The sequence below is a fragment of the Yarrowia lipolytica genome, chromosome 1D (assembly GCF_001761485.1).
Source record: "Yarrowia lipolytica chromosome 1D, complete sequence".
NCBI classification, from domain to species: domain Eukaryota; kingdom Fungi; phylum Ascomycota; class Dipodascomycetes; order Dipodascales; genus Yarrowia; species Yarrowia lipolytica.
In genome coordinates this window covers 2,836,569-2,863,850 of record NC_090773.1, presented here as the reverse complement: position 1 = coordinate 2,863,850, position 27,282 = coordinate 2,836,569, and the positions used below count along the sequence as shown (strand labels likewise).

Genomic DNA, 27,282 nt, shown 5'->3' with positions numbered 1-27,282 from the left:
TCTTCAATGTTCCCGTCGGTGGCTTGGAAATGAGTATGGAGGATTGAAGTATGTACAGTACATCTCCAACAAACTTATCCAGGTGACTTGCTTCAACCTCACCAAGAGACCAGCCTCTTCCCAAAGAAACCCAACTACAATGTACAACTCTGTGCAGGCGCAGCAGTCTTCACATGAAGAAGGGAAGAAGGAACCTCATAACCAATATAACCATTGATTCCCCACATCTATTCGGTGCCTGGGTGACTGCGAGTCCGATTTTGCCCAAATAGGAGCTTCAAAACTCATTGACAAGACGTATTTATGCCTTCTGGACTCTTGAGGTTTTTTACAAACTTTAGTAGAGGAAGGGTGCTTACATGTATGTATGTACTGAACATACTGTACAAGACTCGTTCGCTTACGGATACAAAATGGATGTCATATGACGAGAACACAAATCGGGATTTACTCAGTTGCTGACTAATACCAGACACAAAGGCCCGTCGTGCAAGTCTGCGTTTCCGCCAATTATCGATATGGCAGTAGACTGAAAAATTGACCGGTCAAGTAGGTTGTTCACTCCACTTGCCCAATATGGGGCGGTGCATATAGCGGAGATAGCAGATAAGACGGTGTTGGAGTGGTAAGAAATAGCTGAAAATTGAACGTCCGGGAGAAGACCCAAATATAAATACTCTGCTCAAAAATCAGCTTTTTTTGACCACCACAACGTGCTCTACATCGACCTCCTTCTCTTGCCGACATCCCCCCCAAACCTAAAAAATACACCTCCGTCAGTTATCATCACCAACCAGCATACTACAGTACAGTGTGAAAGCGTCAGCTGGCGACATGAGACGCGTGGATTTCAGTCCGTACGTGGCCGAGCTGCGTGCGAGCGCGCCACATCCGCCCAAAATCGCACACGTGACCTCCGGGGTCTCGTTCCACAAGCTCCACGCCGCGCTCAACCAGTTTGCCAAAACGTACCATTATGTGTTTGATGCTTCCAAGCCGCGGCGCAAGGACGACATGGAGTGTGTGGTGATGAAGTGCTGTCGCAGAAGGTGCAGGTACAGGCTTTCGGTGTTTTCCGAGGCTTCCAACGCTGTCGACGGCGCTCTATCGTGGCTGGAGTATGATTCGGATGACATGGTGGAACATAATCACGAGCTGGACGGCTCCGATTTGACCGACGAGGATCGCAAACGGATGAAGAGAGTGGAATTTAAACGAAAGAGGAATGCCAAGCGGGTGCAGCAAGTAGAAGACAGTGATACCCGAACTAAAGAGAGCCATAGTGGTGATCTGAGACATGGCTGTGACGATGAACTCAACGGGTTCAACGACCTCAACGGTTTTGTCGATCCCAAAGGATCTAACAGTTACGACTGCGACAATGGCGACGACATTATGGAAGAGGAATTTCACTCCGACGAAGAACCTCTGTTTCTCTGCAGTGAGGCAGAGGATTCCGAGACTTCTCCTGCTCCTGAGGTGGCTGAACAACCGCAACAGTCTCCAGTTCAACGTCTGGACAAATATCATTCTCTGTTTTTGCATAGTGAGGAAGATGACGATGAGGTTCAGGAGATCGTCGCGACCAACAAGACCAACAAAACCAAGTCTAAGCCAAAGAAGAAGAAAAAGATTGAAATTATTTCACTTGATTCTGATTCCGAGGAGGCGGAAGAAGAGCGAGCTCAGAGTTCTGCGAAGACCATTTCCCCACAACCCAAGTCGGAATCCTCGCCAGCAACTGCTTCCGGCGCCCAGAAAAAACGCGCCAAGTCGCAAACAAAGCCGTTTTCGTCTTCAACAACCTCTTCAGAACTGTCAAAGACTTATTCTCATGAAGTTCTTGATACTCTCAAGGCGCAGAAACGCAATCACCGTGTGTCTAAGCATCAGAAGGAGCGCGCAAGAGTAGACGAAATCACGGCCAAAGTGCGAGAGAACGAAAAGTTGGCCTTGGAGAATAAAAAGACGGAGCTCGAACAACAGGTCGAAGCCACCTTGAGCAAGCGTGAGATGGTGCTGAAAACTTATTTGAGGTTGGAAAAGGGACTCAGAGGCGCGCAATTGGCGGATTCGTTGTCTAGGATGATGAGGGTTATAAAAACGCAGGTTCAGGATGAGCTTAGGGGTGTGCATGAGGAGGAAAATGAGCCTGTGATGTTAGCTGAGTCATCCTTCATTGTGGACGACAAGGACGACAAAGACGAAGACGGGGAGTACCTCGAGGAAGAGTTGGTGAAGAAGGACGGACGCAGGAAGACTTCTGGAACAAAAAACAAGGCTCTGGAAAAGGCTCAACGGAAGAAGGAACGCAAACACGAACGGCAGGCAGCCCTGATGAAACTTCTAGATCGGCGAGTGATGAAAGAATGGCGGGCTTGTCCGTTTTGCAAACGGCGTTTTTACCCCAGAGAGATAGGCAAGAAGACTAATTCGGCCGAAGCGGAGCTCATGACCCACATTCAGCTAGTTCATCCCGATGAGGTTGTTTACCTGGATGATCTGGAGGAGGAGGAGGAGGAGGGGGAGGACGCAGTTCAGTCCGACCACGGTTATGGCGACTCTTTGAATTCTTCTTCCGACTCGGAGGAGGAGATCGTGGCCGTGCCGAGGTCGAGACTGAGACCGAGACCCAAGGTTGTGGTAGACGAGGACAGTGGAAATGAAGAAGAGCCTGCTGTTGACCCCGAAGTCGAGCCAGGCACCACAGTTGAGTCTCCTGATGGGCCAGAGTTAGCGGAGGAAGACGCGGAGGAAGAAGCGGAGGAAGAAGTGGAGGAAGAAGCGGAGGAAGAAGCGGAGGAAGAAGCGGAGGAAGAAGCGGAGGAAGAAGCGGAGGAAAAAGCGGGGGAAGTGGATGGCCCGGAAGTGGGCGAGCTAGAACCTGTCGATGATGTGGAGGTTGAAGTTGAAGCGGAGTCAGTGGCTGGTGATGAGATAACCTCAGAATCACCTCAACCAGTGGCTAGATCTCCCAAAGGAAAGTCTCCCGAGCCAGCTTCTCCTGTGGGTGAGCCTATTGAAGAACCCACGATCAAGACCACCCCTGCTGCTGAATCAGTTGATATTGTCAGAACATTGGCTGCAACTGAGAAGGCAGCTCCTGTTACTGCAGCTTCTCCGGTCAATACTGGGTCTCCAGTAACCGCTGCATCTCCAGCCAAGGCTACTGCTCATACCGCAACTCCTCAAGTCAAAACATCACAGACAGAACCTACAGCTACCCCAGCTGCTACGGTCGTTCCAGCTGTGACGTCGCCGGTTGAAGCTTCTTCTTTGGCTACCCAGCTTGCTGCTTCCGCCGACTCCGCACCAACGCAACCACCCTCCAGCGCGAACCCCTTCTCAACGCCAACTAAGAGCCCTGCCAAAGCTATGGTTGTCATCAATCTCGACGATGGTGATAACGAAGATGACGTAGTTGTTGTGGCATCTACTAGAAGTGCGTCTTCTGCTATAGCCGCCCCTGGACCATCTCATTCCAATACAGCTCCTGACGGCTCGGATCTCGCGGCGCAACAAACGGCCAAACGGAGACATAGCTCTTCCCTGCTACCTAATGTTCCGTTTCGCTACTCGCGGGACCCCGATCCACCTTACAAACGACAGAAGCAGGTTGCAGAGTTGCCCACTGGCGGTTTGACTATCCAAGCTCCTGCCTATGCACATCGTGACGTCACTGCCAACTCCACTAGGCCTACAACATTTTCCAGCGACGTTACTCCCTTTGCATCAAGTGCAGATCCCAATTCCACTGGACAGGGATCTGTCAATCCCCCACACTTACCAAGCCTAGGCACTAGTCCCGCTGGTCATGGCCCGACGGGACAAAACTTCACAATGGCCAGTAGTGAAAGTGTCATTTCGACGTCTGCTGCTGCTCCCAACACTCAAGGGACCCACAGGAACGAACCGGCAGTCTCTAGCTCATTTGCTTTTGGTGTCTCAGCTCTTCCTGTGTCGGGTCATACAAGTGCTCCTGACCAGCCTAAAGGAATATACCAAGCTGGTGCCTCGGATTCTCTGTTTAAATCCTTGTTAGAACACGAAGACACATCCATCGAGTCCGAAAGCTCTGTTTCTGAAGGTCCTGCTCCTGCTCCGGGTCCTGCTCCTGAACCTGCGTACTGCTCCAACGCGTTGACCCTCAGTCTTGCAGGGTACTTTCGCAACAACCGCCAGTGGTACAGCTCGATTTTCACAGAACAGAATTCCCAGCACAAGCTCAGAGCATCTTTGATCTGCTATGCTCACGTAATTGGCGTCAAACTGGCCAAGTTGTACCCGGAAGTCCTCATGGTGGACATGCAAAAGTCAATGGTTGAGATTGGAGGAGTCGATGCTACAGGACAGCATTTCCCCATCGCGTTTGGACACATTTTGGGCCACACGAAGGGCGTTCATTACACTATTCGGTGGCTCAAGGAAGTGGTCTATTCTGCCAACGGCATTATTGATCCCGGTGTGATTGTTTCCACCTGTGAACTGCCTCAGGAGGCCTACGATGTGTTTCCCAAGGTCAAGGTGATGAGAAACAGATGTCAGCTGGACTCTCTGGTCTTGACACGAACCCAGAGACAGGATTCTCGACTCTCAGACATGTGGATGTATATCATGGGTCTGCGGTCCAAGAGCCTGGTGAAGAACGTCAATGGTCTGTTGTCTCGAGTTGATTTGGTTCCTTTCACAGACTTTGATCGGTGGTTTGCCAAGAACAAGAAAACCCTGTGCCCGGCTTTCTTCGACCGCTATCCGCATTTCTCTGAGGTCAAAGTCATACCTGGAGCGCTTCAGGGCACCGCTACACGTGCCGACGACCCAGTGTTTACGTTCGAAGCTCTCTCAAGGAACATTATTCCTCGATACAAGTTCATCGTCGACAATCAGAACTGGGAAAGAAAGGTGTTTGCTTCTGAGAGACCTGAAGATGCCTTATTGAATGGCCGCATCTCCCACAAAGCCATGGATCTCATCAATTTCCAGAGAACGGCGGCTGTGGAGAAATGTGGAGGACAAGACACCATTCATAGATGGGACCGGTGTGTCTCGCGGGTTCTCGGCATCCCCTGTAGACACAGTTTGGATTATGTCAACAGACGGGCCATGGGGTTGACCGTCACCGAGATCCATCCTCATTGGCACCTCATGAACCCCGAATTGCTCTACAGGGAGGACTTTGCTCCCACACTCAACACCATTGTCTATCCAGAGACAGCTGTACAAAGTAACCAAGTGAGCGAGGAGGCCATTAGGAGCATGTTTGGCCAGAGTGGATTTGGCCCAGGCAGATTTGGAGGTGTGTAGCATTATGCATTATGAACTATGACATGACAAATAGACCTATAAACAGCGGCGGTCTTCATCAACCAGCTGTGGCGGTTCGTGTATGTTCCGTCTAACTTAGTTGAACATTGGTCGTGATATAGTCAAAGAAGAGATGTGTCTCCAGAATATGTCAGCGAAAAGCTGGGGAAGGGATATTTCGCATTACTTGTTGTCGATAGCTTGTTAATTTTATTACATCCATATTTTCGTATATTTGAGACGTTGTTTTTTGGGTGACTATTTGTATCCAGCAGGATCAATAGGGAAAGGGTACTTCTTGGCCCAGGACTCGACCTCGTTTCGGAGCTCCTTGACCTCGGCATCAGCATCGACGTAGGGCCGGAACTGGGAGATCTTCTTGACGCCCTCGGAAACAGCCTTCTGCTTGAGTCGCTTGGCAATATCGACGGCCTTGACAATGTACTTGGCAACCTGCTCGAACTCAGACTGATCAAAACCTCTGGTGGTCATGGCGGGAGTACCGATTCGGATACCACCGGGCACAAGAGCAGACTTGTCGCCGGGCACGGTGTTCTTGTTAGCGGCAATGTTCATACCGTCAAGAACCATCTCGGTTCGAGCACCGTCAATGGAAAAGGGTTTCAGATCAATGAGGATCAGATGGGTGTCGGTTCCGTCAGAAACAAGCTTGAAGCCGGCGTCAGACAGAGCCTTGGAGAAGGCCTGGGCGTTGTCGACAACCTTCTGCTGGTACTCCTTGAACTCGGGAGACTTGGCCTGGCCAAGCGCAACGGCCAGAGCGGTGATGGTGTGGTTATGGGGACCTCCCTGGTGGCCGGGGAAGACGGAGAAGTTGATCTTCTCCTCGAGGTTTCGGTCACCGTCCTTTCGGTAGAAGATCATGGCACCTCGGGGGCCTCGAAGAGACTTGTGGGTGGTGGTGGTCACAATGTCCGAGTACTCAAAAGGCGAGGGGATGACGCCAGCGGCAACCATACCGGAAATGTGGGCCATGTCAGACATGAGAATGGCGCCCACAGAGTCGGCGATCTCTCGCATTCGCTTGTAGTCGATCAGACGAGAGTAGGCGGAAGCTCCAGCAACCAGCACCTTGGGTCGGAAAAGAAGAATGTTCTTGGCGAGCGTGTCATAGTCAATGAGACCGGTTGACTCGTCCAGTCGGTAGGGCATGGTGTTGAAGTACTTGGAGATGTAGGAGATCTTCTTGGAGGGGATCTGGTAGCCGTGGGAGAGATGGCCTCCATGGGGCAGGTCCAGGCCCATCAGTCGGTCACCGGCCTCCATGACAGCGGAGTAAGCGTAGAGGTTTGCGGGGGCACCAGACAGGGGCTGGACGTTGACTCCCCAGACCTTGGGGTCCAGGTTGAACGCCTCCAGGGCTCGCTTCTGGCACAGAGACTCGGCCTGATCAATGAACTCGTTACCACCGTAGTATCGGGCGCCAGGGTAGCCCTCAGAGTACTTGTTCTGCATGACGGAGCCCAGGGCGTTCATGACGGCCTGCGAGGTGAAGTTTTCCGACGGGATCAGGGTGATGGAGCCGATCTGCCGGTCGGTTTCCTTCTTGATGATGTCTGCGATCTCGGGATCGGACGCGTACAAGGTCTGCTGAGTCATCTGGGTATCGGGCGACGCCTTGGTGGCGTAGGCTCGAAGCAGGCCTCGGTTGAGAGGCCGGGAAAGTCGAGTGAATCGCTGCATTTGGGGGTGGAGACTTGTGTCGTGGGATCAGAAAGTGGTTACACCGGGAGGTGGATTTTTCCGTAAACTGAGTTTAGCGAAAGTTAATTTGGGGGGTGGGGATGGGGCAAAGAGTCGGGGTTGGAGACACGACAGAGACTGGACGAGTAGATTGAAGGTATGGGGGCGACTGTCGGGTTGGAATGGCGGTTTCGGATTCCCGATCGGTTGCGTATTGGTGGAGTTAGTAGGAAGTGGTGAGGTTAGTACAATGAACACACTGGAGGCTGCTGGGTGGTGCAAGGGACTGACCAAGAGGAGGTAGCGCAAAGGGAAAAAGACAGGTGGATTCAAGAGAGACAGAGGGAGCCGGGACCACCGTGGTATTTATGTTAGATGCCGTTTTGAACCCCACAAACGCCCCGACAAGGACAAAACACGGGCCGACTCGCTTATCCGCAAATTTCAAACTTTATTGTTGAGTCACTGAGTAAAGTGGGAGGGGGGAGCGACAAGAGTGCTGGATAATGGAGTGTTTTGGTATGGCACGGGGTCGGTTTTCACCGGTAAATCTAGAGGTTAGGATGAGTGAATGTGATTGGTCCATTTTACAAGGGCGGTTTTCACACATGAATCGGCAGTAATGGCCGCTGTTTGTTGCGATTGGTGTTTGTAGAGTCACTGGCATGTACCATGCGAGTAAATTGTCTGTTGAGACGTTAAGTCAGCAGACATGTGTGAAAAGACCCCCGAACTCGGTGTGGAACGCCTTGGATATTGCAATTGAGGGCCGCTCTGAATTTTTGCAATTTATTTCTGGTTTTCTGGGGACAATAACGGATATTGAAAACACGCGGCCAAAAATATCTTTATCGTTATCTCACACCAGGCAGCAAACTTTGTCATCGAGCAGCAACAGTCGGTAGCGGGGGGTTGTAGACAAGCAAAAAAGGCGAAAATAATGAATGCGAAACCACCGGTCACGTGACAAATAATGGGGCTAAACTGGCTCTTTTTTGGCGTCATTCAGTCACGAGGTTGAATCACTAGTTGGGGAGTCGTGAATCACTGAGTTGAGCCGTGAATCACTGAGTAACGGAGTTGAATCACCGAGTAACCGAGTTGGGAAGTCGGTGAATCACTGAGTTGAAACGAAAGGGTGTCACTGAGTAAGAAAAGGGGTGTGGAATGATAAGTGATTGCGGCAGTCAAAGGGACTCAGCTTGAAAAGTGATCAAGCCATTGTTTACTATCAATGAGTACAATGTACGTTACTGTAGACAAGATCAGCAAAAGATATCGTAGAAAATAACGGAAAAGTGCATCTTGTTTATAGAGTCTTTGGATCCAAATATACCTCTAAATCCCCCACCTGAAACACTCTTAGGGTCACCCCGCTCCCCGATCCAGCTTTATGAAGCGTGCGTTATGATGCGTGCGGCTTCCTCGGCCCCAAGTGTGGGGTAAATATGCAACTTTTTTTTAAAAAAATACAAAAAATACAAATAATTCACCCGAAACTTATACGGCGGTTATCGGTGGGACCCCGGAGATTGAGGTCGACCAGGAGCAGGAAAGAAACCGCAAATAAACAATTTCGTTTCCAGACTTTTTTTTTTTTTTTTTTTTTTTTTTTTTCGAACGGCGGACATTTGTATCTCGACCGGTAGTGTCAATGTCTAGGTGTTACCTAGCTACCAAGTTGTCTAGAGTGAGAACAGGGCTTTTCAACAGATGTAGAACAAGAATCTGAGACTGGTTGTAGAATTCATTCTACCTCAGTGACTAGCCCATCTTCCATACGACCATGTACACGTGCACTGGATGTACGTCTGTTCGTCTGGCTCTGGTGATGTCGGCGTCATCGGCTAGAGGGGAGTCACACAGTTGCGATTGTTGTGCGTGTTTCAACGTCTGTTAGGAGTCCCATCAGATCCCTTCTGTTCCACGTCAGAAACTCTCCCGCTTTGATGACATACTCATCCAACTCTTGCCAAAAAGATCCCCCGTGGTCCACTCCCTGGTCACCGGTCGCCGTCCACGCGCATCGTCCTCACTCAAGCTCACCGCCCGCTGTTTCAACACCGCCCGCAGCTCAACAGGCAGCTCGGCTCCATGCTGGCTCTTGTACTTTTCAGCCAGATATTTCATGGTGTACCTCCAACACCCCACAGTTCCATGGCTCAGACCAACCATCAACAAATGATCTTCGGGCTCGTTAGCTCCGTTGTAGTCGGCGAAAATGTCGCTGGAGATCTGCGACAGGATGCTCTTCTGTCGCTTCTTCAAATCGACAATGCCAGTAACTAGACCCGTGGACTTGTATATCAAACAGTACTGCGAATGCTTCTCGTCCTGGTACACTCTGTGGAACTTGTCTGGGGGTCTGTTTCTGTCGGACGTGATCCTGTGAGTGACTCTGGTGACCGAACACCGGTATCGTCCGTCCATATCGACATTGTAGACATTTCCATCGTAAAGAACCATGCCGGCAGGAGGCTGTCGCCGTTGAGCGTGTAGCATCTCTGAACACCGTGTAGGAGTGATCAAGTACAGGACTGAGGTATGATCGTGTCTTCCAAATACATAGACACAGTCTCCGATCACCTGCAGCCGCAAGGGAGGCTTGCAGTTCATTTTGATCGACTCAGGAGCCTTGTTGGGGTACTTGACCGTCAACATCAAATGGCCCTGATGCACAGATATTGCTGCAATGGCCCGGGACGTGTGTCTGGCCTGAATCATCCGTCCCTCGACCGTCACCCCAAACCCGTGGTATTTGATGGTTGTTCCTGCATCTCCAAAGCTCACCCCGTAGTTGCAAGGCACAGCAAAGTCCGTGTTCAGATCGCTGAGGTCCAGCTGCTTCTCGTTGAAGCAAATGCCCCGGTTGTTGTAGTCCCACGAAAATGTGCGTTCCACGTCGGTACACAGGCACTCAAAGTCGCGCGGCAGAGGCGAGTCAGTGTGGAAGGAGCATTCCACAAGGTCAATGAACACGTCAATGTGTCTGTCGCGCACGTAATGGGCGCCGCCGGTCCTCCAGCTCCCGTGCTGGCTGTATTCAAGGCGGTAGTAGGGGCACTGCTGCATCAGCTTGTCCCGCACCAGCGACTCGGAGATGGACTGGCGGTAGTGGCGGTTGGTCTTTCGCAGCGCAACAATGTCTGCCAGCTCGAGATAACTGCAGATTCGTTCAATCAGCTCGGGCAACATTGGGTGTTGTTATGGACGGCTTCTCCACCTCCCCCCCAACGGTAAATCTTGCTCATGTTACCCTGGGGGTTTTTTTTTTTTTATCTCTTAGTGCCATTTCCGAACCACTTGCGGACTAGGCGGAAGAAAGGGCAACCGAAAAGAGACTGATAGCCCTCAGTTATCGGCCTCCCTGCAGGACCATTTGTGGACAGGTGTCCCCTGTTGCATAATCGGCCAAATATATACGAGCATGGGGGAAAAAAGAGGTGGGTCGTCTGTTGATAGGCTGGACATAGATTCGTGTAGAGAGTCGAAGATACGACACTATCGACGGCTAGAGGAGCTCGTAAACAGAGCCCTACAACTAGTTGGGTGGTGTAGAGAACAGCTAAGGCCACACCATGGACCGTTTAGGAGCAGTCTAGAACCACCGATACCGAAGCTAGTGGAACAGGCTAAGTTTCACGGCGATTATCGACGCTTGTGGAGCCACTCGACGCTAGTTCTAGACTTGTTGCCATGTGGATAAAGCGATCCATAGTCGTTTTAGCGCTGTTTTATCTGGCGAGTGCTTTCGTCAAGTGTAACCGGGCAATGTTGAAGTTGCAATGGTGAAGTTGCAATGTGGAAGTTGGAGAATGTCAGTCTGAGGTGTGAGAGACTCCGCAGTCTCGAAGGGTAGGAGCACTAGGACTGTGCAAATAAATAAATGAATAAATAAATGGAATAAATAAATGAATAAAAAATAAAAAATAAAAAAAATAAAAAATAAAAAAAAATAAAAAAAAAAAAATAATACAGAAAAAAAATATTAAAAACAAAAAAAATCTTTTTAGAACAAAAAAAAAAAAAAAAAAAAAAAAAAAAAGCGGAAAGAACAGCGTTAAAAAATACTGTCTTGAAAAAGAAAAAAAAAAGACTTTTTAGGAAAAAAATTAGCAAAAAAACAGTGTTAAAATACCGTTCAGTTACTTGACAACCCCTCCAACTACCAAGTTACTTGAAATCTACCGCTCAGTAGCCACCAATATGTGACTACCAAAACACCACTGAAATTAAACACCAAAATAAACACCTCAAACACAAAACAGTCACTAGAATCGAACTCACATCTCCGAACCACCCTGGGTACAGTACTATCATCACCACTAACCCTAACCCGCACATGCATACTGCAAGTCTAAAAGATATTTTTTTTCGAGAGGTTGAAACAGACATCTACGAAATTTCAGAAACGGTCCAACATGGTTCTTAAAACTGGAACCGAGTCGGGTAAAAACCACCGAGTGAGTATGGGCGACATGGAGGGCACATGAGCTGTTGGACCGCCTCTAGAGCGATTGTGAGAGGAGTGGAGCGCCATTCCATGTGGATCTGCAAACAGTAGCCGAAGACGGATCTGGGTGGCAATTTGGAGATCGATTCGAGCTACAAGTATCGTAGACGGTTTTCATGGGTCTGTACGAGCATACTGATGTCACTAGCTGTGCTTACTGGGCGATCGCCACCGCCAGGATCATAGCTCCAGGAGATACGTTAGACCTACCGGATCAGCTGTTGGGCTGAGACATTCAATTCCATACTAATGCAGTTCAAATCGTTCCGAGAACGTCTTGATGCCATCAAGATCGATCCGCTGAAACGGCAGAAGAAAAAGCTGTCGCGGGACACGGACACGTCGCATTTCATTGCATGTTACACGACCCATGTTGAGCTGAACTTGTCCACCAGCTTCACTCGTTTTATGGAAAAATGTGGAAAGTACGCCGTGTCGCTGCCCATGGTGCTGTTCCACAAGGAGGAGATTTTCGATGGTTTGGAGGAGTGTCTGGAGGATGGAAATGAACACAGTGTGGAGGCCCTGCTAGAGTGAGTATGAGAAATGGAGGATGGAGAGGAAGTCCCCGATACAGAACTAACCCAGTCTACTCACCAACTTTGTCCGCGACCTGGGCGAGGAGTTCGAGCCATACTTCCCCCGAACTCTCGCACTTCTCATCAATCTCACCTACCACTTCAATCTCGAGGTGGTCGAGCACACTTTCAACGCAATGGTGTACATTTTCAAGTACCTGGCTCGTCTATTGACTAGCAACCTGGTGCCCCTGTACGACAGCGTCAGTGTACTTTTGTCCCGAGGAGATGAAGATGTGCAGATGATTGAGAACGGAGAAGAAGACGAGGAGGAGATCCCGGAGGAAGACTCTGACGACGAGGAGGATGACAAGCCCAAGCCTAAGAAAATCAGACCGTTTGTGCGAAGATTTGCCTCGGAAACACTGGCCTTTCTGATCCGAAAGTGCTCCCAAGACGGTCTGGACGTGATCGTGCCGCACGTGATGAGCACGCTGGAGGGCTCGTCACGAGATTACGTCTCTGCCGTCTCCGCCATGTTTGCTGCGTCTATCAAACACACCAAGGGAGCTCTTCATTCAAAGACGGACTTGATTCTTCAAGTGTTATTTGCATGTGCGGCTTGTGACGACAACACAATCACCGAGGCCGACCGAGTACACGTGACCATGATTTCAGAGACTTTGGCCGTTGTGCTGGAGCATATTGAGGACCCTGTCATGGGCCAGGCCGTGTTTGATACCTTTTACCAGTATGCCCAAGGCAACGGTAACTACGATACTGTGACCTATCTGACTACTATAACCGCCATCCGAAAGGGTTCCCGAGTTCCTGATTGGGCTCGAGTCTTCCAGGAGGCCAAGGCTTTCTGCTCCACTCTCTCCGACAAGGCCATTGTCGAGTTCGCGCTCCTGGTGGTCTCGCTCATCCAGAACGGCGCCCAGAGCAATGTGCTGGCCAACCATACGTCCTTGCTCACCACTCTGTCGTCCAAATCACGTGAGCAATACTTTGTGGCGTTCCAAATTCTTGCCAAGGTCCAGAGTCAACGGTTCACCGATATCTGTGTCAAGTACATTCCTCAGTTGATCAGCATGTTCTCTGATGATCTTTCGCAGATTGCACTCTTTGTCGACAGTCTGGAGAAGATCAAGTGTCTGGATGCCTGCAAGGTTCTGAAGAAGGAGATTGTAGCGTTTGGCAAGAAGAACATGTCCACTGAAACAGTCTTCAACCTCTATTGGCGAATCAGAATGTTCACCAAACTTTCTAATGTCGATATGAAGAAGGAGATGACCGAGTTTGCCATTGAGCTACTCCCCAAGCTCTCCGCTGACGACGTGTATACTGGAGCTCTTTACGGAGTCACTCTGAGTCTGATTGGGTCATTGGGAGACGATAAGCAGCTGGTGGAACGAGCCCTGGGCCGCCTGGAACACTTTTCACAAATCGAAGGCTACATTACCGGTCTGCTGGCCATTTGTGACTCTTCAACCAAGCTGGATGACTCGTCACTGGTGCTGCTGACCCAGAACCTGACCTCCGCAAACACCCACGTGCGGGACGTGACGCTGAGCCTCATTTCGAAGCTGTCACGTGGCCAGAACGCGCTCGTCAATGAGTGCAAGGTCATTTCATCCATTCCGTTTGATTATACCACGTTGCGGTCTCTTGTTCAGCGAATCGAGAAGCTCGGAGAAACCTTCTCCCTGTCTGGGTCAGATACGATTGCTGATTCAGCAGTGCCTCATTTCCTGTTTGGACTTCTTACTGTTCATTTTACGCCAGCTCACGAGGCTGCCATCAAGGCCCTCAAGAATGTTGCCGAACGATTTCCGGAGCTGGTGTGGAAGTTGTCCTACAACGTTTTGCAGGCACGTGACCTGGTCAAGGTTGATGACGACTGGGTGCCCGAGCCACGTCATGTTCTGGACAGCCCCTTCACCGACTCCATGTCTCCCGACTATAACTTGAATGGTTTGTTTGAGACGTACAATGAGCTTGTTTCTCGCGATAGCAACGGAGCTCTGTTTGAGGACTTTTCCGAGTCGGCTTTCCCTGCTGAGGAGCCCTTTTACCTGCGAAACAATGTGCTGAAGGTGCTCAAGGCTGTTCCTCGGGTGTCTGAGAACCATGTGATGGAGCTGGTTCCCTATCTTCTTTGGACTGAGGGTGTTTCTCGAGATAAGCAGGCTGTTGAGTCTTCCGAGTATGGACTTGCCGACTCGTGGACCCTCAAGGACAAGATTGTGTTGCTGGACATTTTTGCTCTGTTTCACAACACCAAGAACTGTCCTCGAGCCGAGGAAATTTATCAGAGATACCTGCTGCTTCTGACCAACAAAATGAACTCTGTTCAGAAGGCAGCTCTTCAGTGCATCCTATCCTGGAAGAACAAGGTGGTTCGCAAGTACAAGGACAATCTGTTCAACTTGCTGGAGGACTCGCAATTCAAGGACGAGATGCTGAGCTTCCTCAAGCCCTCAAAGGACCGAGTTTTGCATGAAGACGACGAGCATGTCATCTTCCCTCTGGCGCTCCGGATTCTCTACGGACGATCTCGAGTGGTCAGCAAGAGTGGACCGCGGTACGGAAAGCGGTTCGCGGTGCTTTCCACTCTTCTGGCTCTACCCGAAAAGTACACTCGCATGTTTGTTTCTCTGGCAATCGACCAGCTGGAGATTCCCAAGGACTTTGACATTCTCGGTGATGACCACGTGATCGAGCCCAATCCTCGCGACCTGGAGACCCTGTCGGGCAACTGCGAGACTCGAACTGCGGCGTCTCAGATCTTCTTTCTGGAGCTGGCCATGGATCTGGGTAAGCAGATTGGAGCCAAGTTACATTCGTCCATGGACATTCTGCTCAACTCGGTGCTGTATTGTATGCATTATTCGTGTCTGATTCCAGACAACACCTCAGCTCGTCGAATGTCTCGGTACGGCTTCAAGGTGCTGACTCAGCTCTTCCTCAAGATAAAGGACTTTGAATGGCAGCCCTACCTGACCCCGATCTACTACCCTTGTATAGAATCTAAGCTGCCGACTTTTGTTGCTGGAAACACCAAGCGACCCAGTGCTCTGCTCCAGATCACGTTTCTGTGGGGATCACGTGCGCAGGCCTTTCCCCTGTTTGTGTTTGAGGAGGTGGCTTTGCTGAAGCAGGTGGTGGCTCTGTTGAAGGTGTCTGATCTGCCCGACTCGACCATCAAGGACTGCATTCTGCTGTGGTCTTCGATTTTCGCCATTGAGGATCAAGTGAATGCTGGCGAGTTTGATCACGTGGTCGACTCGACGATTCCTCTGTTGTTGCCCCGCATTCCCGCCCTGCTGGACGAGCACAGGCGCAACTTTGACGTCGTGACCACCATTGCAAAGCTGCTGGTGATCACGTGTCAGAAGGGCTATGCACGTGATCAAAAGGTCAAGAGCGATCTGATTGCTGTTGTGACCGATCTGGTGGTGAACAACAAGGTATCGTGGTCCATTCAGGTGTCTCTTTTGAACGCTCTCACCGAGCTGGTTCCGGTGACCACCCTCGCCAAGGAGCACGTGACTGAAATGTATCTGAACCTGTCCACTCTTTTCCAGACCATCAAGTTGCAGAGTGCACGTGACGCGCTGGTGAACGCCTTTTGTGTTGTCTGCACCAAGCTTGGAGGTGTCGATCGCACGGCTGAACTTGTCAGCCAGCTTAACTCGGTTGGCAAGCGGCTTAATGAGCCCGACTGGGACACTCGAATGGCCGCCTACAACGATATTACTCAGCGGGAGTTCTCGTCTTTCTCTGCCATGGAGTGGACTCCTCTAATTAGTAACATGTTGCATTTCATCCGTCTTGACGATCTGCCGATCCGACAGAACTCCACTCTGGTGCTGATGCGGTTCTTCGAGTCAATTCAAGAGTCCCAGCCCGACAAGATTGAGCTCATCGACGACATTGTCATGCCCGAACTGGTGGTGGGAATGCGAGAGCCGCAGTTCAACATTCGAATCGAGTTTGTTCAGGTTCTTGAGAACCTCGTCAAGTTGTCTGAGCGTCATTTGTTCGAGCCCCTGAACGACCTCGTCACTCTTTTGGCTCCCAACAAGTCCGCTGATGCCAACTTTTTCTACAACGTGATGCATGTGCAGATTCTCCGACGACAAAAGGCGGTGCAGTATCTCAACTACTTTGTCAGAAAGGGGGCTATTTCTTCAGACAACATTGCCAACCTTCTGTTGCCTCTGATTGAGCATTACGGAAAGAGAAACAACCAGGAGACGCAGAACTTAGCCCATATGACCTACAAGTGCATTGGTTCCATGACCCGGTTTGTCACCTGGGAGCAGTACGTCAAGATCAGCAAGCGGTTCGTGGGCTACCTCCGAAAGGGCTGCCAGAGCCTGAAGCAGGCCTCCAGAATGCTAGCTGCTCTTGGTGTGGCCTTCACCGAGGACGACTCCCGCGAGGAGGAGGACGAAGAGGAAGAGGAGGAAAACACCGAGGAAATTGCTGAAGAGGTCGAAGACGAGGCCATGTCTGATGACCGTGAGAACTACTCAGATGCAGTCTACACTGTTCCACGAGCTCCCAAACTCATCTCCATGGACACGTCTCTGTTTGGAACCACCTCTACCCCTGAAGAGAGATCCGCTTTCCTGCTGGAGAACGTGATTCCTCCCATTCGAAAGACTCTTCGTGCCCACTCCAATGAGCAGCTCACCGACCGAATCCCTCTCGGTATTCCCGTCGTGCGGTTCATTGTTGCTCTGCCTCCTGCCCAGGTCATGACCGTGCTGCCTGGTACCCTAACCACTCTCTGTCAGGTTATGAGAGCCAAGCAGCAGGAGCTCCGAGACGAGATGCGGAAGCTTCTGGGCCAGATTGCCGAAATTCTGGGGGCCAGGTACCTGCTCTTCCTACTGCGAGAACTCAAGTCTGCGCTCCGACGAGGAGCCCATCTGCATATTCTGGGCTACACTGTCTGGTACATTTTGTCCACCATGACTCTGGAGCACGCCGATCTCGATCCTGTGGCTGCTCTGTGTTCTGAGATCATCATGGAGGACGTCTTTGGAGTCACCGGTACCGATAAGGACGAAGAGGACTACCGAAGTGCCATGAAGGAGGTCAAGACCCAGCGGTCCTACGATACTGCCGCCATTCTGGCCTCCAACGTGTCTCTGGAGTCGTTCTCCAAGCTTATTGACCCGGTAAAGACGATCCTGCTGCATAAACGTCTGACCCTTGGAGTCAGTGAAAAGGTGGAGACCGTTCTGACCCACCTGTCTCGAGGTCTCAAGCGAAACGCGGCCTCCGAATCGCAGTCTGTGTTGATCATGTGCTTCGAAGTGTGGAAACTCACCCAGACAATTGAGAGCAAGTACAACGAGGAGGAGGAGGCAAAGAGCCAAAAGATTGTGGCTCTGGACGACAACGAAAGCGATTACATCGTGAACCTCGACGCCAAAAGTCACGTGACTAAGCTCCGGGACGGCATGCACATTGCCAACCTGAATCTGCTTGTGGCCTTCACTTTCGACACTCTCAAGAGTGTTTTGAGCAACAATCCCGAGCTCCGAACTGCCAACAACCTGTATGGCTTCCTACAGCCTCTCACACAGTCTCTTTCAAACACCCATGAGAATGTTCAAGTTGGAGCTCTGCGAGTCTTGTCAATGATTTGTGACTTGGATTTCCCTGACATGGACTCATGGACTCAAAAGTGGGGCACTGAGACGCTCAAGATCATTGCCAACTCGTCCGACACCAAGACGCAGCTGGTTCAGAACGCCTTCAGACTGCTGACCAAATTGTTTGAATGTTCTGAGTCGTTTGAAGTCAAGGAGAGTGCTCTGGGCAACATTCTGACCCGGATTCTGCCTGACCTGGTCGAGTCGCAGGGCCAGAACATCACCTTCAACCTTGTCAATGCCGTTCTGGGCCGTCAGATTGTCATTTCCGAGGTGTACGATGTCATGAAACAGATTGCCAACATTATGATCACCCATCAGCAGTCTGAGACCAGAGACCATTGTCGAGAGCTATACTTTACGTTCCTGACCACTTACCCTCAGTCTCGTGACCGTCTCAACGCTGAGTTCCAGTTTCTCATTCACAACTTGGATTATCCGTTTGATTCTGGCCGGCAGTCTGTTCTGGAGATGATCCACCGTCTTTTGACCGAGGTTAGTGACGCGCTGCTCAAGCAGACCATCACCTCGTTCTTCGTGGCTCTCACCCTTGTTCTCTATAACGACGACTCCTCCACTTGTCGAGAGATGGCCTCCACCATCATCAAGATTCTGCTGCAAAAGTCGTCGCAGGGTGTCGAGCAAAAGTTTGTCCAAGATCTCATCTACTCTTGGATCGACTCCGATCTGTCTTCTGATCTGCTCAAGGTAGCTCTCCAAGTGGTGGGTTTCTATGTGGAGTCTGAGCCCTCTGACAAGGACAAGATCCTCAACAAGGCCGAGAAACAAGTGATTGCCATCATTGCGGCACAATCGTCTCTTCCTTGGGACCTTGTATACTTTGCGATGCAGCTGTGGGGTCGCATGTGCTCCCACAAACAGGTGCAGTTCACCCAGACCAAGTACTCGACCATGTGGGACGGGGTTGTGGAGTGTCTTTTGTATCCCCATTCCTGGGTTCGTCTGAGCGCATCTCGGGCTGTGGGACTCCTGTTTGATGCTTTCAAGGCGCGTGACAGCGACTCGGGACTGGTGTTCTCCAACAGACAGCTCCAGACGGTGGCTTACCGACTTGTTCGCCAGCTGTCGACCCCTAATGCCTCCGACAAGCTGTGTACTCAGGCGGTCAAAAACCTGACATACATTGTGCAGGAGTGGGAGAATTCGTCGTACCTATACCAGAAGTCCGACTCTGAGAAGGACGAGGATGACGCTACCGAGACCGGCTCGTCTCTGGCCACCGACTGGCTTCTGGGCCGAGTGTCTGGTATCATTCGAACCACCGTCAAGGGCAAGGACAAGCTGCATGCCAAGCGCGCATGTGTTCGTTTCCTAGCGGTATTGGTGTCTCTTCTGAGTGAATCTAGGGTGATGGAGATTTCTGAGCACGTCATCTACGCGCTGTTCACCACCATGGACCAGCACGAGGCTGCCGTGGATTCTACTCTTCGAGAGCTGGCGTCGGAGACTCTGGAAATGCTCAAGGCCAAGATTGGCGTCTCTGAGTACCTTGGAAAGCACGCCCAGGTGTCGCAGATGGTGTCGCAAAAACGTCATGAGCGAAAGCATGAGATGGCGATGCTTGCTATGTCCGATCCTGCCGCCTACTCTGAGCAGAAGATGAAGAAGAACAAGAAGAAGCGAAAGCTTGAGAAAGAGAAGAAGCAGGCCGAAAAGCGTCGAAAGCTTTAGACGGCGGAGGAATAGGATATTGCGGAGGAAAAAGGAACAAATGGGAAGGATTTTTTAATGAATTGATTGATTATGGTACTTGGTGAACTATGGTAGAAGAATAGATATAGACACAATGTTTCGACTGTTGTAAGAAGACTTTTTGACTGTTTATAAGTAATGGTAGGACTTTTTATCCAACTTGGAAATAATATATCTTTTATTAAAGGTTATTCTTTCACAGCAAAGTTAATAATTAAATGAATGTATATTGCAGAAAAAAAAAATTAATCAGTCAATAATGGATCATAACACATGAACTAATGATATAAGTATTGTAGGTTATATAGTCAGTGATAGTTCAATGATAGTATATATATAACTAATATCCAAGAAATCTCACGAAAATTCCCAGAAAGTCCCCTCTGGTTTTGGAGTAGAATCCTGCCACTACGAAAACGGTTCGGAACTGAAGACGTTGCGAATCGCAAAGTAAAGACATAGGGATGACGCATCTCTCATGACAGGTTCCTCACGTGACCCACAAGCCACTCAGTATATTCAAAGAAGGTACTTTGTAAGGGGAATGTTCAGTGAGTAAATATTTCGACCGACGCCATGGAATGTTGCAATTATGAGAATAATGGGCTCCAGGTTTTGGTTCGGCCTGTATATGATTTTATTTCAGTTGGAGGGAACATTTGGGAACATATTCCCCCTCCTCTGGCGTGTATCTGATCATTTAGATGAGTTCCATGTTCGGTGTTAGGGTCCACGATTAGTTGAATCAGGGGTGATTAGTTAAGGTGTCGCAAGATGTGGGATTGAGGATCGGTTAAACTTGGTCAATTGTGCTTGGAAAATCTGTGATTTGGACAGTGAAGATGAGATCTGTTGGAACACCAGTTTGCATCTGTTTCAAAACCATTCCATCATTTCTCCAAGTTTTAGTCGCCCCAGAAACGGTATCTTTATAGAGCATCACGGACCTGCAAGACAACTATCCCCGACCAACACAAGTCAGACATGGATTGGAAAACTGGCTACGGCTTCCCCAGAGTCAGTTTCCATGATCACCAGAATTGCCGTCTTGTAAATCTCGAAAGACCCTGAGTCTCAACGAAAACGTCTCGTCGAAAGATCCCGAGCCTTCCGGAAACGTCTCGTCGAAAGATCCCGAGCCTCCCGAAAACGTCTCGTCGAAAGATCCCAGACCCCCGAAAATTTGCCGAAAACCCCACCACGTGACCTCAACGCAACCCCCACATAACCACACAGCCCATCGACCATCTCATCGGCCGTTCCTGGCTACTTCCAGATGCGGTTGGCGTCTCACCAGCCCCTTCAGGGTGAAAAAAGCCAATCTGTCGCTTATTTTTTTAGGCTGAGAAAATAACGTAAAAGTTTGAGTGTGAGCTTGGCACTGATTTGAGGGTAGGCCAACTCGGCGAAAAGTGGAAATATGAGGATTTTGAAAGCCGCAATCAATTTAAGAGGAACTCTTTGGTATATTTACGTTTTTCAATGGCCATAATCGCCTCTCTATATCCCTATCAAGGCCACCCCTATCCCATCCCAAAAAACGTATAATACACCAGCCCTAAAGTCTAAACCCCCCGAATCGAGCCATGACAAAACGTTGCCATAAAACGTTGCTGGACTCTAGAAAACGAAAAATACAAGCCAGAAATACAAGTGCATTGTGTGAACCACATAGGACAAGGCTGCGAGATCCCACTGTCTCGTTTCTGTCTCATTTCGGCTGCGGGGTTCAGCCTGCTGCAGAGCGGATGCAGACATGACAAGATGAACAGTGAAGGGGATTAGAGATGCTACACAGGGAGTATTGTACTTCCAGGTCAATCAGAAACCTGTGGTCATCAGATTGGTGTATCTTGCATCTGAATAGTTTCCCTGCGACTCCATTTATGTCCCCAACTCCATCACATACGCTCCACAGATACCTCTGCTAAGCAACAAAGAGTGATATCTCGCTTCATGTCGTAGACGCGGGCTGCAGCACTGTCGCTGGACCGTTGCCCACTTAACCTCTCCGGATGTCGGCATGTCGGCTTGTCATTTCAGACAAAAGACCATTGTAAAGACCATTGTACGATGCTGTAGAGCATGTTGGTGGAGGTGGTTTTCTCGTCTGCTACAGTATTTGGATCCAAACAAACCGCTAAGCGGAATAGCCTCTGAATTAGACTGGTTCTTCATCTCAGTTAACTCTGAGCTAGCTCCCGACGTTCTCTATTGAGACAGGGTCTAGCGTGGCCCAGTCGGTATGGAGACGAGCTCAGGCGTAGTCTCTCGCCAGAACTTCCCGTAGGAGATAGGTCCATGCACAAATGAGCGATTAATAGCTGTTGGCGGTCGCAAACGGCTCGGGTAGGCAACATAACCGCCCATCGCTCACGGCTAGTGTCCATGCACAGATTGACATGGGGCTGAGCTACAAGTAGTGGGCTGTACCGCGCCGGAACGGGTGAGAGCCAAGATATGAGGTTTGGATGAGGCAATAAGGAAGATCAAATGAGGAGGTGGAGAAGGGACAGAGCTGGTTTGTGTAATTGTTTGTTGTTTTCGGCAATGTTTTTCGCCATCTTGAGCTGTTGAATGAATGGAGTGTTCCAGACATCAAGGCAGGCTTCGACTGTGTTTGGTTTTAGTCGAGCTACTGCACCGTCTCAATCTGGTTTCAGACTCAATATTTGCTTGTTTGAGCGTCTGTGTTTCCGGTCACATGTTCAACCCGTCGGGGAAGTCATCAGGGACAGTGCCCAGTAGCCTGTATGCCTGGCCTGGTCTAAGAGTTGGAGAGGACTTACCAGTGACTGGCCAAGACCAGACCTATACATTCATTAGGACCAGCCTACTTGTGACCTCGGCATGACTGGAAGTTGCCATAGCCCCTGCTTACTACGAGAATCGCAAAGACATGAGTTCCGCCAGCCGTTCCATCTCATCATGGTCATTGTTGTGCTGCGGCCCTGTCGATCTGTCGATCTTTACTGAATCCGGCGAGTGACCACACGCTCCAACCGGAATCACCACAAAGGGTGCCAGAGACGGACTTTTCCGGTAACACCAGGTGAGCTCGGACCAACGGTGGCTGTGCGGCTACAATGTAGGGTCACAGCACCTACAGACCGGGCTGGTGAGCTCATAGTGCAGGTGAAGCTGAGGGTTTAACTGATCCGGCCGAGAAAAATCCTACTAGAATATCTTCAAAAGGTCTGAGACCACGGGGGACTTCAAAAGGGACTAAATCAGCAGCAATTAAGTCTCCATGGGTCATCTTCGCAGTATTTGCGCCTCACGTACACCCCGCAAAAACTCCTACAAGTACAGCTCTCCCCGTACCCCTGCATGAAGAGTAGATGGCCAACAAGAGACGGTTACGACGGTTTAGGGCTATAGATCCGAAGAGCTGGGCAAGCTTTCACGATATACCGAACGGGCTGTTCATGCTGACGCGACTTGGAGCATGTATCACAGGAGTAGGAGCGAGGATAGCAGACTCAGTGGTGTCTGAGTGGTTTTGCCATGTCCAGCGATTTTTGTTTGCACAGCATTAACAATCCCTTCTGTTGGATTTTTCAGTCCATTTTGTGGGGGTTTGCAGTCCATTATATTGGATTTTTCAGTCTTTTTTTGATTTTTTAGTCCATTCCTTTTTTTTTTTTTTTTTTTTTTATTTAATTTTTCAATTTTTTTAATTTTTAATTTTTTTCAATTTTTTTCATTTTCCTCCAGAACCAAATTATTACTCTCAAGACTACCAAAAAAACCCATTAATCGATCCCCCAAATCCCCAGTATTCCAACGGTACCATAATATCCACCCTCTGTCATATATTTTTCTCTCAATATGTCAGACACACTTGTTCATCAGGTTCCCTCGCACTACTCAACCAAACAAGACGAAATGAGTCCCAGAACAAATATCAAACTGGTGCAGTATCGTCACCGCTCAGTCACTGTCTGACACCGTCCAGTCCCCGTCAGAAACCGTCCAGCCACTTCCTAGGCCTCCACCAGGTCGCTTACATAAGCCCAACTCCAAAACTCTGATCTCGGCCTGCACTCTCTCTTGTTTGTCATCAACTCATTCATTCACAGTCAACATGTCGCCGAAGAAACTGCCGCTGGACAAGCTCTATCTGTACTCGGCACGTGACCAAGTCGCTCTGTCACGTGACGAGGAGGATCGGCTGCGTCGGCTTGAGGGACAATATTTGCAGTCGTACGATGCCGAGCGGGCCAAGCTTGAGAGCAAGTTGCAGGCCATCAATGAGGCCATGGCGGAGGAGGAGAAGGAGGGGGAGGAGGAAGGAGGTGGAAAGGGCAAGTCCCAGGAGGAGACCTTGTTGCGGCGCATTTTTGGCGGGGTTCTGGGTCAGATGGAGGAGGGAGAGGGAGAGAGAGAGGCGAGGGTGGAGGGGGGGTTTGAGATTGAAGACGATGAGTATGAGGATCTCGGGGATGTTGGGCGTGGTGGGGGTGCAACAGAAGCAACTACTTCTATTTCTCCAGAGGATACTCCTGGGCCACAATCCGAATCCCATTTTGATCCTGGAGAGGGCAGCAGCGGTTTAGCTGGGTCTGCTGGGTCAGGAGAAACCAATCATCTGGCGGAATCTGACTCAGAGGACGAGTATGTCCGCCAGCAACGTGAAAACCGCCGTCTTCTGGCCGAGAGACAGGCGCGGGAAGCCGAGCGAGCCGAGGCTGGAGAGACCGAGACCCAGACGGCTAAACAGAAGATTGTGGGTAAGAAAAAGGGCAAGTCGCTGGCCCGCAAGGAGCAGAAAAAGGCGTACCATGAGTACACGCGGATGGTGTCGGATGCGCGAAAGCGTGAGGAGCAGGAGTGGATGGAGGAATACAAGGAGGTTCTGGCGCTACAAAAGTGGGTCCGAATCCAAAAAGAGGCGCGGGCAAGCTTCGAACTCATGGTGGATAGGCTCTATGAGTCGTTCCTGGCTGAATTGGAGGTCCAGAGTAGACACATCTGGCTCGCCCATCAACAGTCGCAGCTGGAGGTGTCTGATGGAGGATACCTGTATCTTCCCGAGGGCGGAGATGAGATTGACCAAGGTGGAGAGAACGTGGTGACTGCCGACGGCCGATTCTGGGTGACACTGACCCCCCATGAGAGACAGGTAGTGCTGGAGTTCATTAGAGACAAGGGCCGGGTTGAGTTGGACGAGCTGGCTGAGTTGGTGCGAGAGTTGAAGACCCGAGAGTGATCCATATTGAGAGCGCTTATAACGAGAGTGATCCATATTGAGAGCGCTTATAACCAGAGCGCAGCCATAACTCGAGCTGCGCTCTCGTTATGGAAAAAGAGTGTTCATTGTTCGGCAGAGCGGATCTCCAGGGTGTTGATGTCAAAGTCACCACGTACCGTGTCACCCTCGTGTCACCCTCATGCCACCCTCGTGCCACCCCCTTCACCCGGTGCAGACTAGCAGAAGAGCCCAGCCTTCCAATCAACAATCTCCTATGGCAACCTCATCAAGGCGAATGCAATCTACAGACCAGAGAAGCGACATTGCAGTCTCCTAGTCTCGATCAGTTGCTGTCTGTCTATAGATGTTCCTCGAAACAAAGTACTCAGACTCGAGTGATAGTTGAATATATCATCTAATGTGGACTATACATTTCGTGCCACAAGCCAATTACGTACGTAGTCACGTGATGCAAACAACGATCACGTGAAGCCAGTTGATCTGTAACAAGATGGATCCTGGTGAAGAAGACCAGTGGGTCCTGGTGAAGAAGGCAAGATGAGCCTAGAGCATATGATTCAGTTACTCACGTGACGAGCTGATTCACGCCCCTGTGATAATCACGTGAGTAACAGAATCATATATTCTACTCAATTGAGTAACTCCATTCGTCTCTCGTCTCTCCAGTCTGGTGATTGTTCATTTTCACAATGACCGACTCTGGGCACTGAGAGGTGATCATGTACCATCACGAAACTGTAGTCGATGACAAAATATCTCTGACAGCAGTCTGGGTCTTTTACCACATTGTCCTGAGCAGCATCGCCGTTGTTCACTGTCACGGTTCAGTCCAGACGACATGGGACTGAGCCCTCTTCGTCTGTATGAACATGGTTCCACTCTATCGTGTCTGCAACACTAGCACCAAGAACTGTTGACGTCCTAGTTGCTTGGGAACTTTCTACTCTCTGACACCCATTTCATCCTTCGGCGTCGCTGCTCTTTCTTTTTTCTCCTTGCCAAGTCTCTGGTTGTCCAGTTGGTAAACTCCAGTGTTTGCGAAAAGTTGATTTCAGGGACTGCGGAGTTCAACCCCACGTCTGCAGGAGCAGGTTCATCCGCTCCATTGCAGTTCTCCGAATTGCTCCACGGACTTCCCATCTTCCGTCCAAATCAGTCCAGAGAACGACCACAGATAGAGTGGACGACCACAGCCAGAGTGGAGGCCAACAGCAGAGTGGACGACAAAAGCAGAGTGGACGATCACCGCCATAGTGGACGACCACAGCAGAGTGGACGACCAGAACAACCACAGCCAGGGTACACTCCTGACAGTCCTCATGACGCCTTCACCACGCCTGCACCACTCCCCAACTTCAAAATGCAGGCCCTGTCGTATCCCCCTGAGTCAGATGGCTGTCACCGACCGAGACAGTTGACTGGGACACTTATGGCGAGGAAGACGTCACGATTGCCTGCTTCTCGTGTCGCTCGCCGACTCCCTCCTCAACTCTAGTGTCTGACAGGACCGTCTCTTGCAAGCGACAAAGCAAGGGTTGTTATCGAGGATTGTTACCGAGGATTGTTACCGAGGATTTTAACCAAAAATTGTTTCATTGGCGACACATTGACCCTCGCAAACATCCTTGACAGCGTCCTTGAGCGAAAATTTTCCCGTCACTGTCATCTTCTGACGGGCCATCTTTGCGGTCTGTGTCGATCACCGCAGTGATGCGTCCAATTGACAGAATACTCAGCAGGTTGATCTGGCTGTTTGTCTATCTGTCTGTCTGTCTGTCTGTCAGCCGAAGGCGTTGAAGGCAGTTGGAGTAGAAGAAAGGTCAAAGTCTGACATCTCACCTATCAATGAGCCCTCATTGAGCGGGATCACGTGACCCATATATCTATCTATCCATCTGCTCCTATTTATAGCTCACCCTCTCCATCTGAATACCATTTTCATCCCTTTGGTTCTATTATAAGCTGATAGTTGTAATTTTATTTTATTTTACTTATTTTAATTAATTAATTAATTATTTAGTTGTTTTATTTAATTATTTCGTGTCTTTTGTTTGCCTAGGCTAATTGCTGCTAATTATATTTCCAAGTTACATTTATATTTTATTTTTTAGTTTCAAAATAAACTCTGCTTCTGAAACACGTTAATCAGAGATTTGGGTTCCCCCAAACCAGTCCCCAAAACTCCACACAGACACCGCACAACAATTCCATGTGCGTAGAAATACTCCCCGTGTTGCCACGAGCAAATTGATACCAATATCATCGTTCTTACTCGTCGCTAACACCGTTCGCGTTCGTGTTCAGACCCGCTACGTTTCTCATGCGATGTCCCACGCGTTTTTGTGCATAACCTTGACGTAACATGTTCAGATATAATATGGCGTCAGAAAATGGCAGAAAATAATAATAAAAAATAATAATAATTGGAAAAAATTGCAAAATGTGACACACGAAGCGGAAGGGGAGTAACAACGAGAATATCCAATGGATTGGCCTTTTCCAGAAGAAATTCGAATCCCAAACCACCTCATCGGAAGAGACACTTCAAGGGATGATGAACAATGGAGCCTATAGTCCAAGGCGTACCACTGGCAGGGACACGGAGATTGACGTGCATCGAAATGGCTACAGGAGTAATTA

The 27,282-nt window shown here is 49.8% G+C and overlaps 7 protein-coding genes across 7 annotated transcripts; 5 read left to right on the top strand and 2 right to left on the bottom strand.

The window, feature by feature from the left end:
* Positions 1-834: 834 nt before the first annotated feature.
* YALI1_D28630g (uncharacterized protein) lies at positions 835-5,304 on the top strand (the record flags this gene model as incomplete). The annotated part of the gene is made up of 1 exon (XM_503154.3): positions 835-5,304. The coding sequence occupies one exon, from the start codon at positions 835-837 to the stop codon at positions 5,302-5,304; it is 4,470 nt and encodes a 1,489-aa protein (XP_503154.3).
* A 258-nt stretch (positions 5,305-5,562) lies between these two features.
* Positions 5,563-7,008, bottom strand: YALI1_D28569g (uncharacterized protein; the record flags this gene model as incomplete). The annotated part of the gene is made up of 1 exon (XM_503153.3): positions 5,563-7,008. One exon carries the CDS (start codon positions 7,006-7,008, stop codon positions 5,563-5,565), a length of 1,446 nt encoding a protein of 481 aa, XP_503153.3.
* Positions 7,009-8,937: 1,929 nt separating this feature from the next.
* Positions 8,938-10,203, bottom strand: YALI1_D28537g (uncharacterized protein; the record flags this gene model as incomplete). The annotated part of the gene is made up of 1 exon (XM_503152.3): positions 8,938-10,203. The coding sequence occupies one exon, from the start codon at positions 10,201-10,203 to the stop codon at positions 8,938-8,940; it is 1,266 nt and encodes a 421-aa protein (XP_503152.3).
* Positions 10,204-11,429: 1,226 nt separating this feature from the next.
* On the top strand, positions 11,430-19,406 carry YALI1_D28518g (uncharacterized protein; the record flags this gene model as incomplete). The annotated part of the gene is made up of 3 exons (XM_503151.3): positions 11,430-11,471; positions 11,777-12,054; positions 12,110-19,406. 3 exons carry the CDS (start codon positions 11,430-11,432, stop codon positions 19,404-19,406), a joined length of 7,617 nt encoding a protein of 2,538 aa, XP_503151.3.
* A 613-nt stretch (positions 19,407-20,019) lies between these two features.
* YALI1_D28437g (uncharacterized protein) lies at positions 20,020-20,481 on the top strand (the record flags this gene model as incomplete). Its single annotated transcript, XM_068282816.1, has 2 exons — positions 20,020-20,149; positions 20,192-20,481. The coding sequence occupies 2 exons, from the start codon at positions 20,020-20,022 to the stop codon at positions 20,479-20,481; spliced, it is 420 nt and encodes a 139-aa protein (XP_068138917.1).
* A 3,033-nt stretch (positions 20,482-23,514) lies between these two features.
* On the top strand, positions 23,515-24,639 carry YALI1_D28404g (uncharacterized protein; the record flags this gene model as incomplete). Its single annotated transcript, XM_503150.3, has 1 exon — positions 23,515-24,639. One exon carries the CDS (start codon positions 23,515-23,517, stop codon positions 24,637-24,639), a length of 1,125 nt encoding a protein of 374 aa, XP_503150.3.
* An 866-nt stretch (positions 24,640-25,505) lies between these two features.
* Positions 25,506-26,137, top strand: YALI1_D28383g (uncharacterized protein; the record flags this gene model as incomplete). The annotated part of the gene is made up of 2 exons (XM_068282815.1): positions 25,506-25,514; positions 25,568-26,137. The coding sequence occupies 2 exons, from the start codon at positions 25,506-25,508 to the stop codon at positions 26,135-26,137; spliced, it is 579 nt and encodes a 192-aa protein (XP_068138916.1).
* Positions 26,138-27,282: the final 1,145 nt, after the last annotated feature.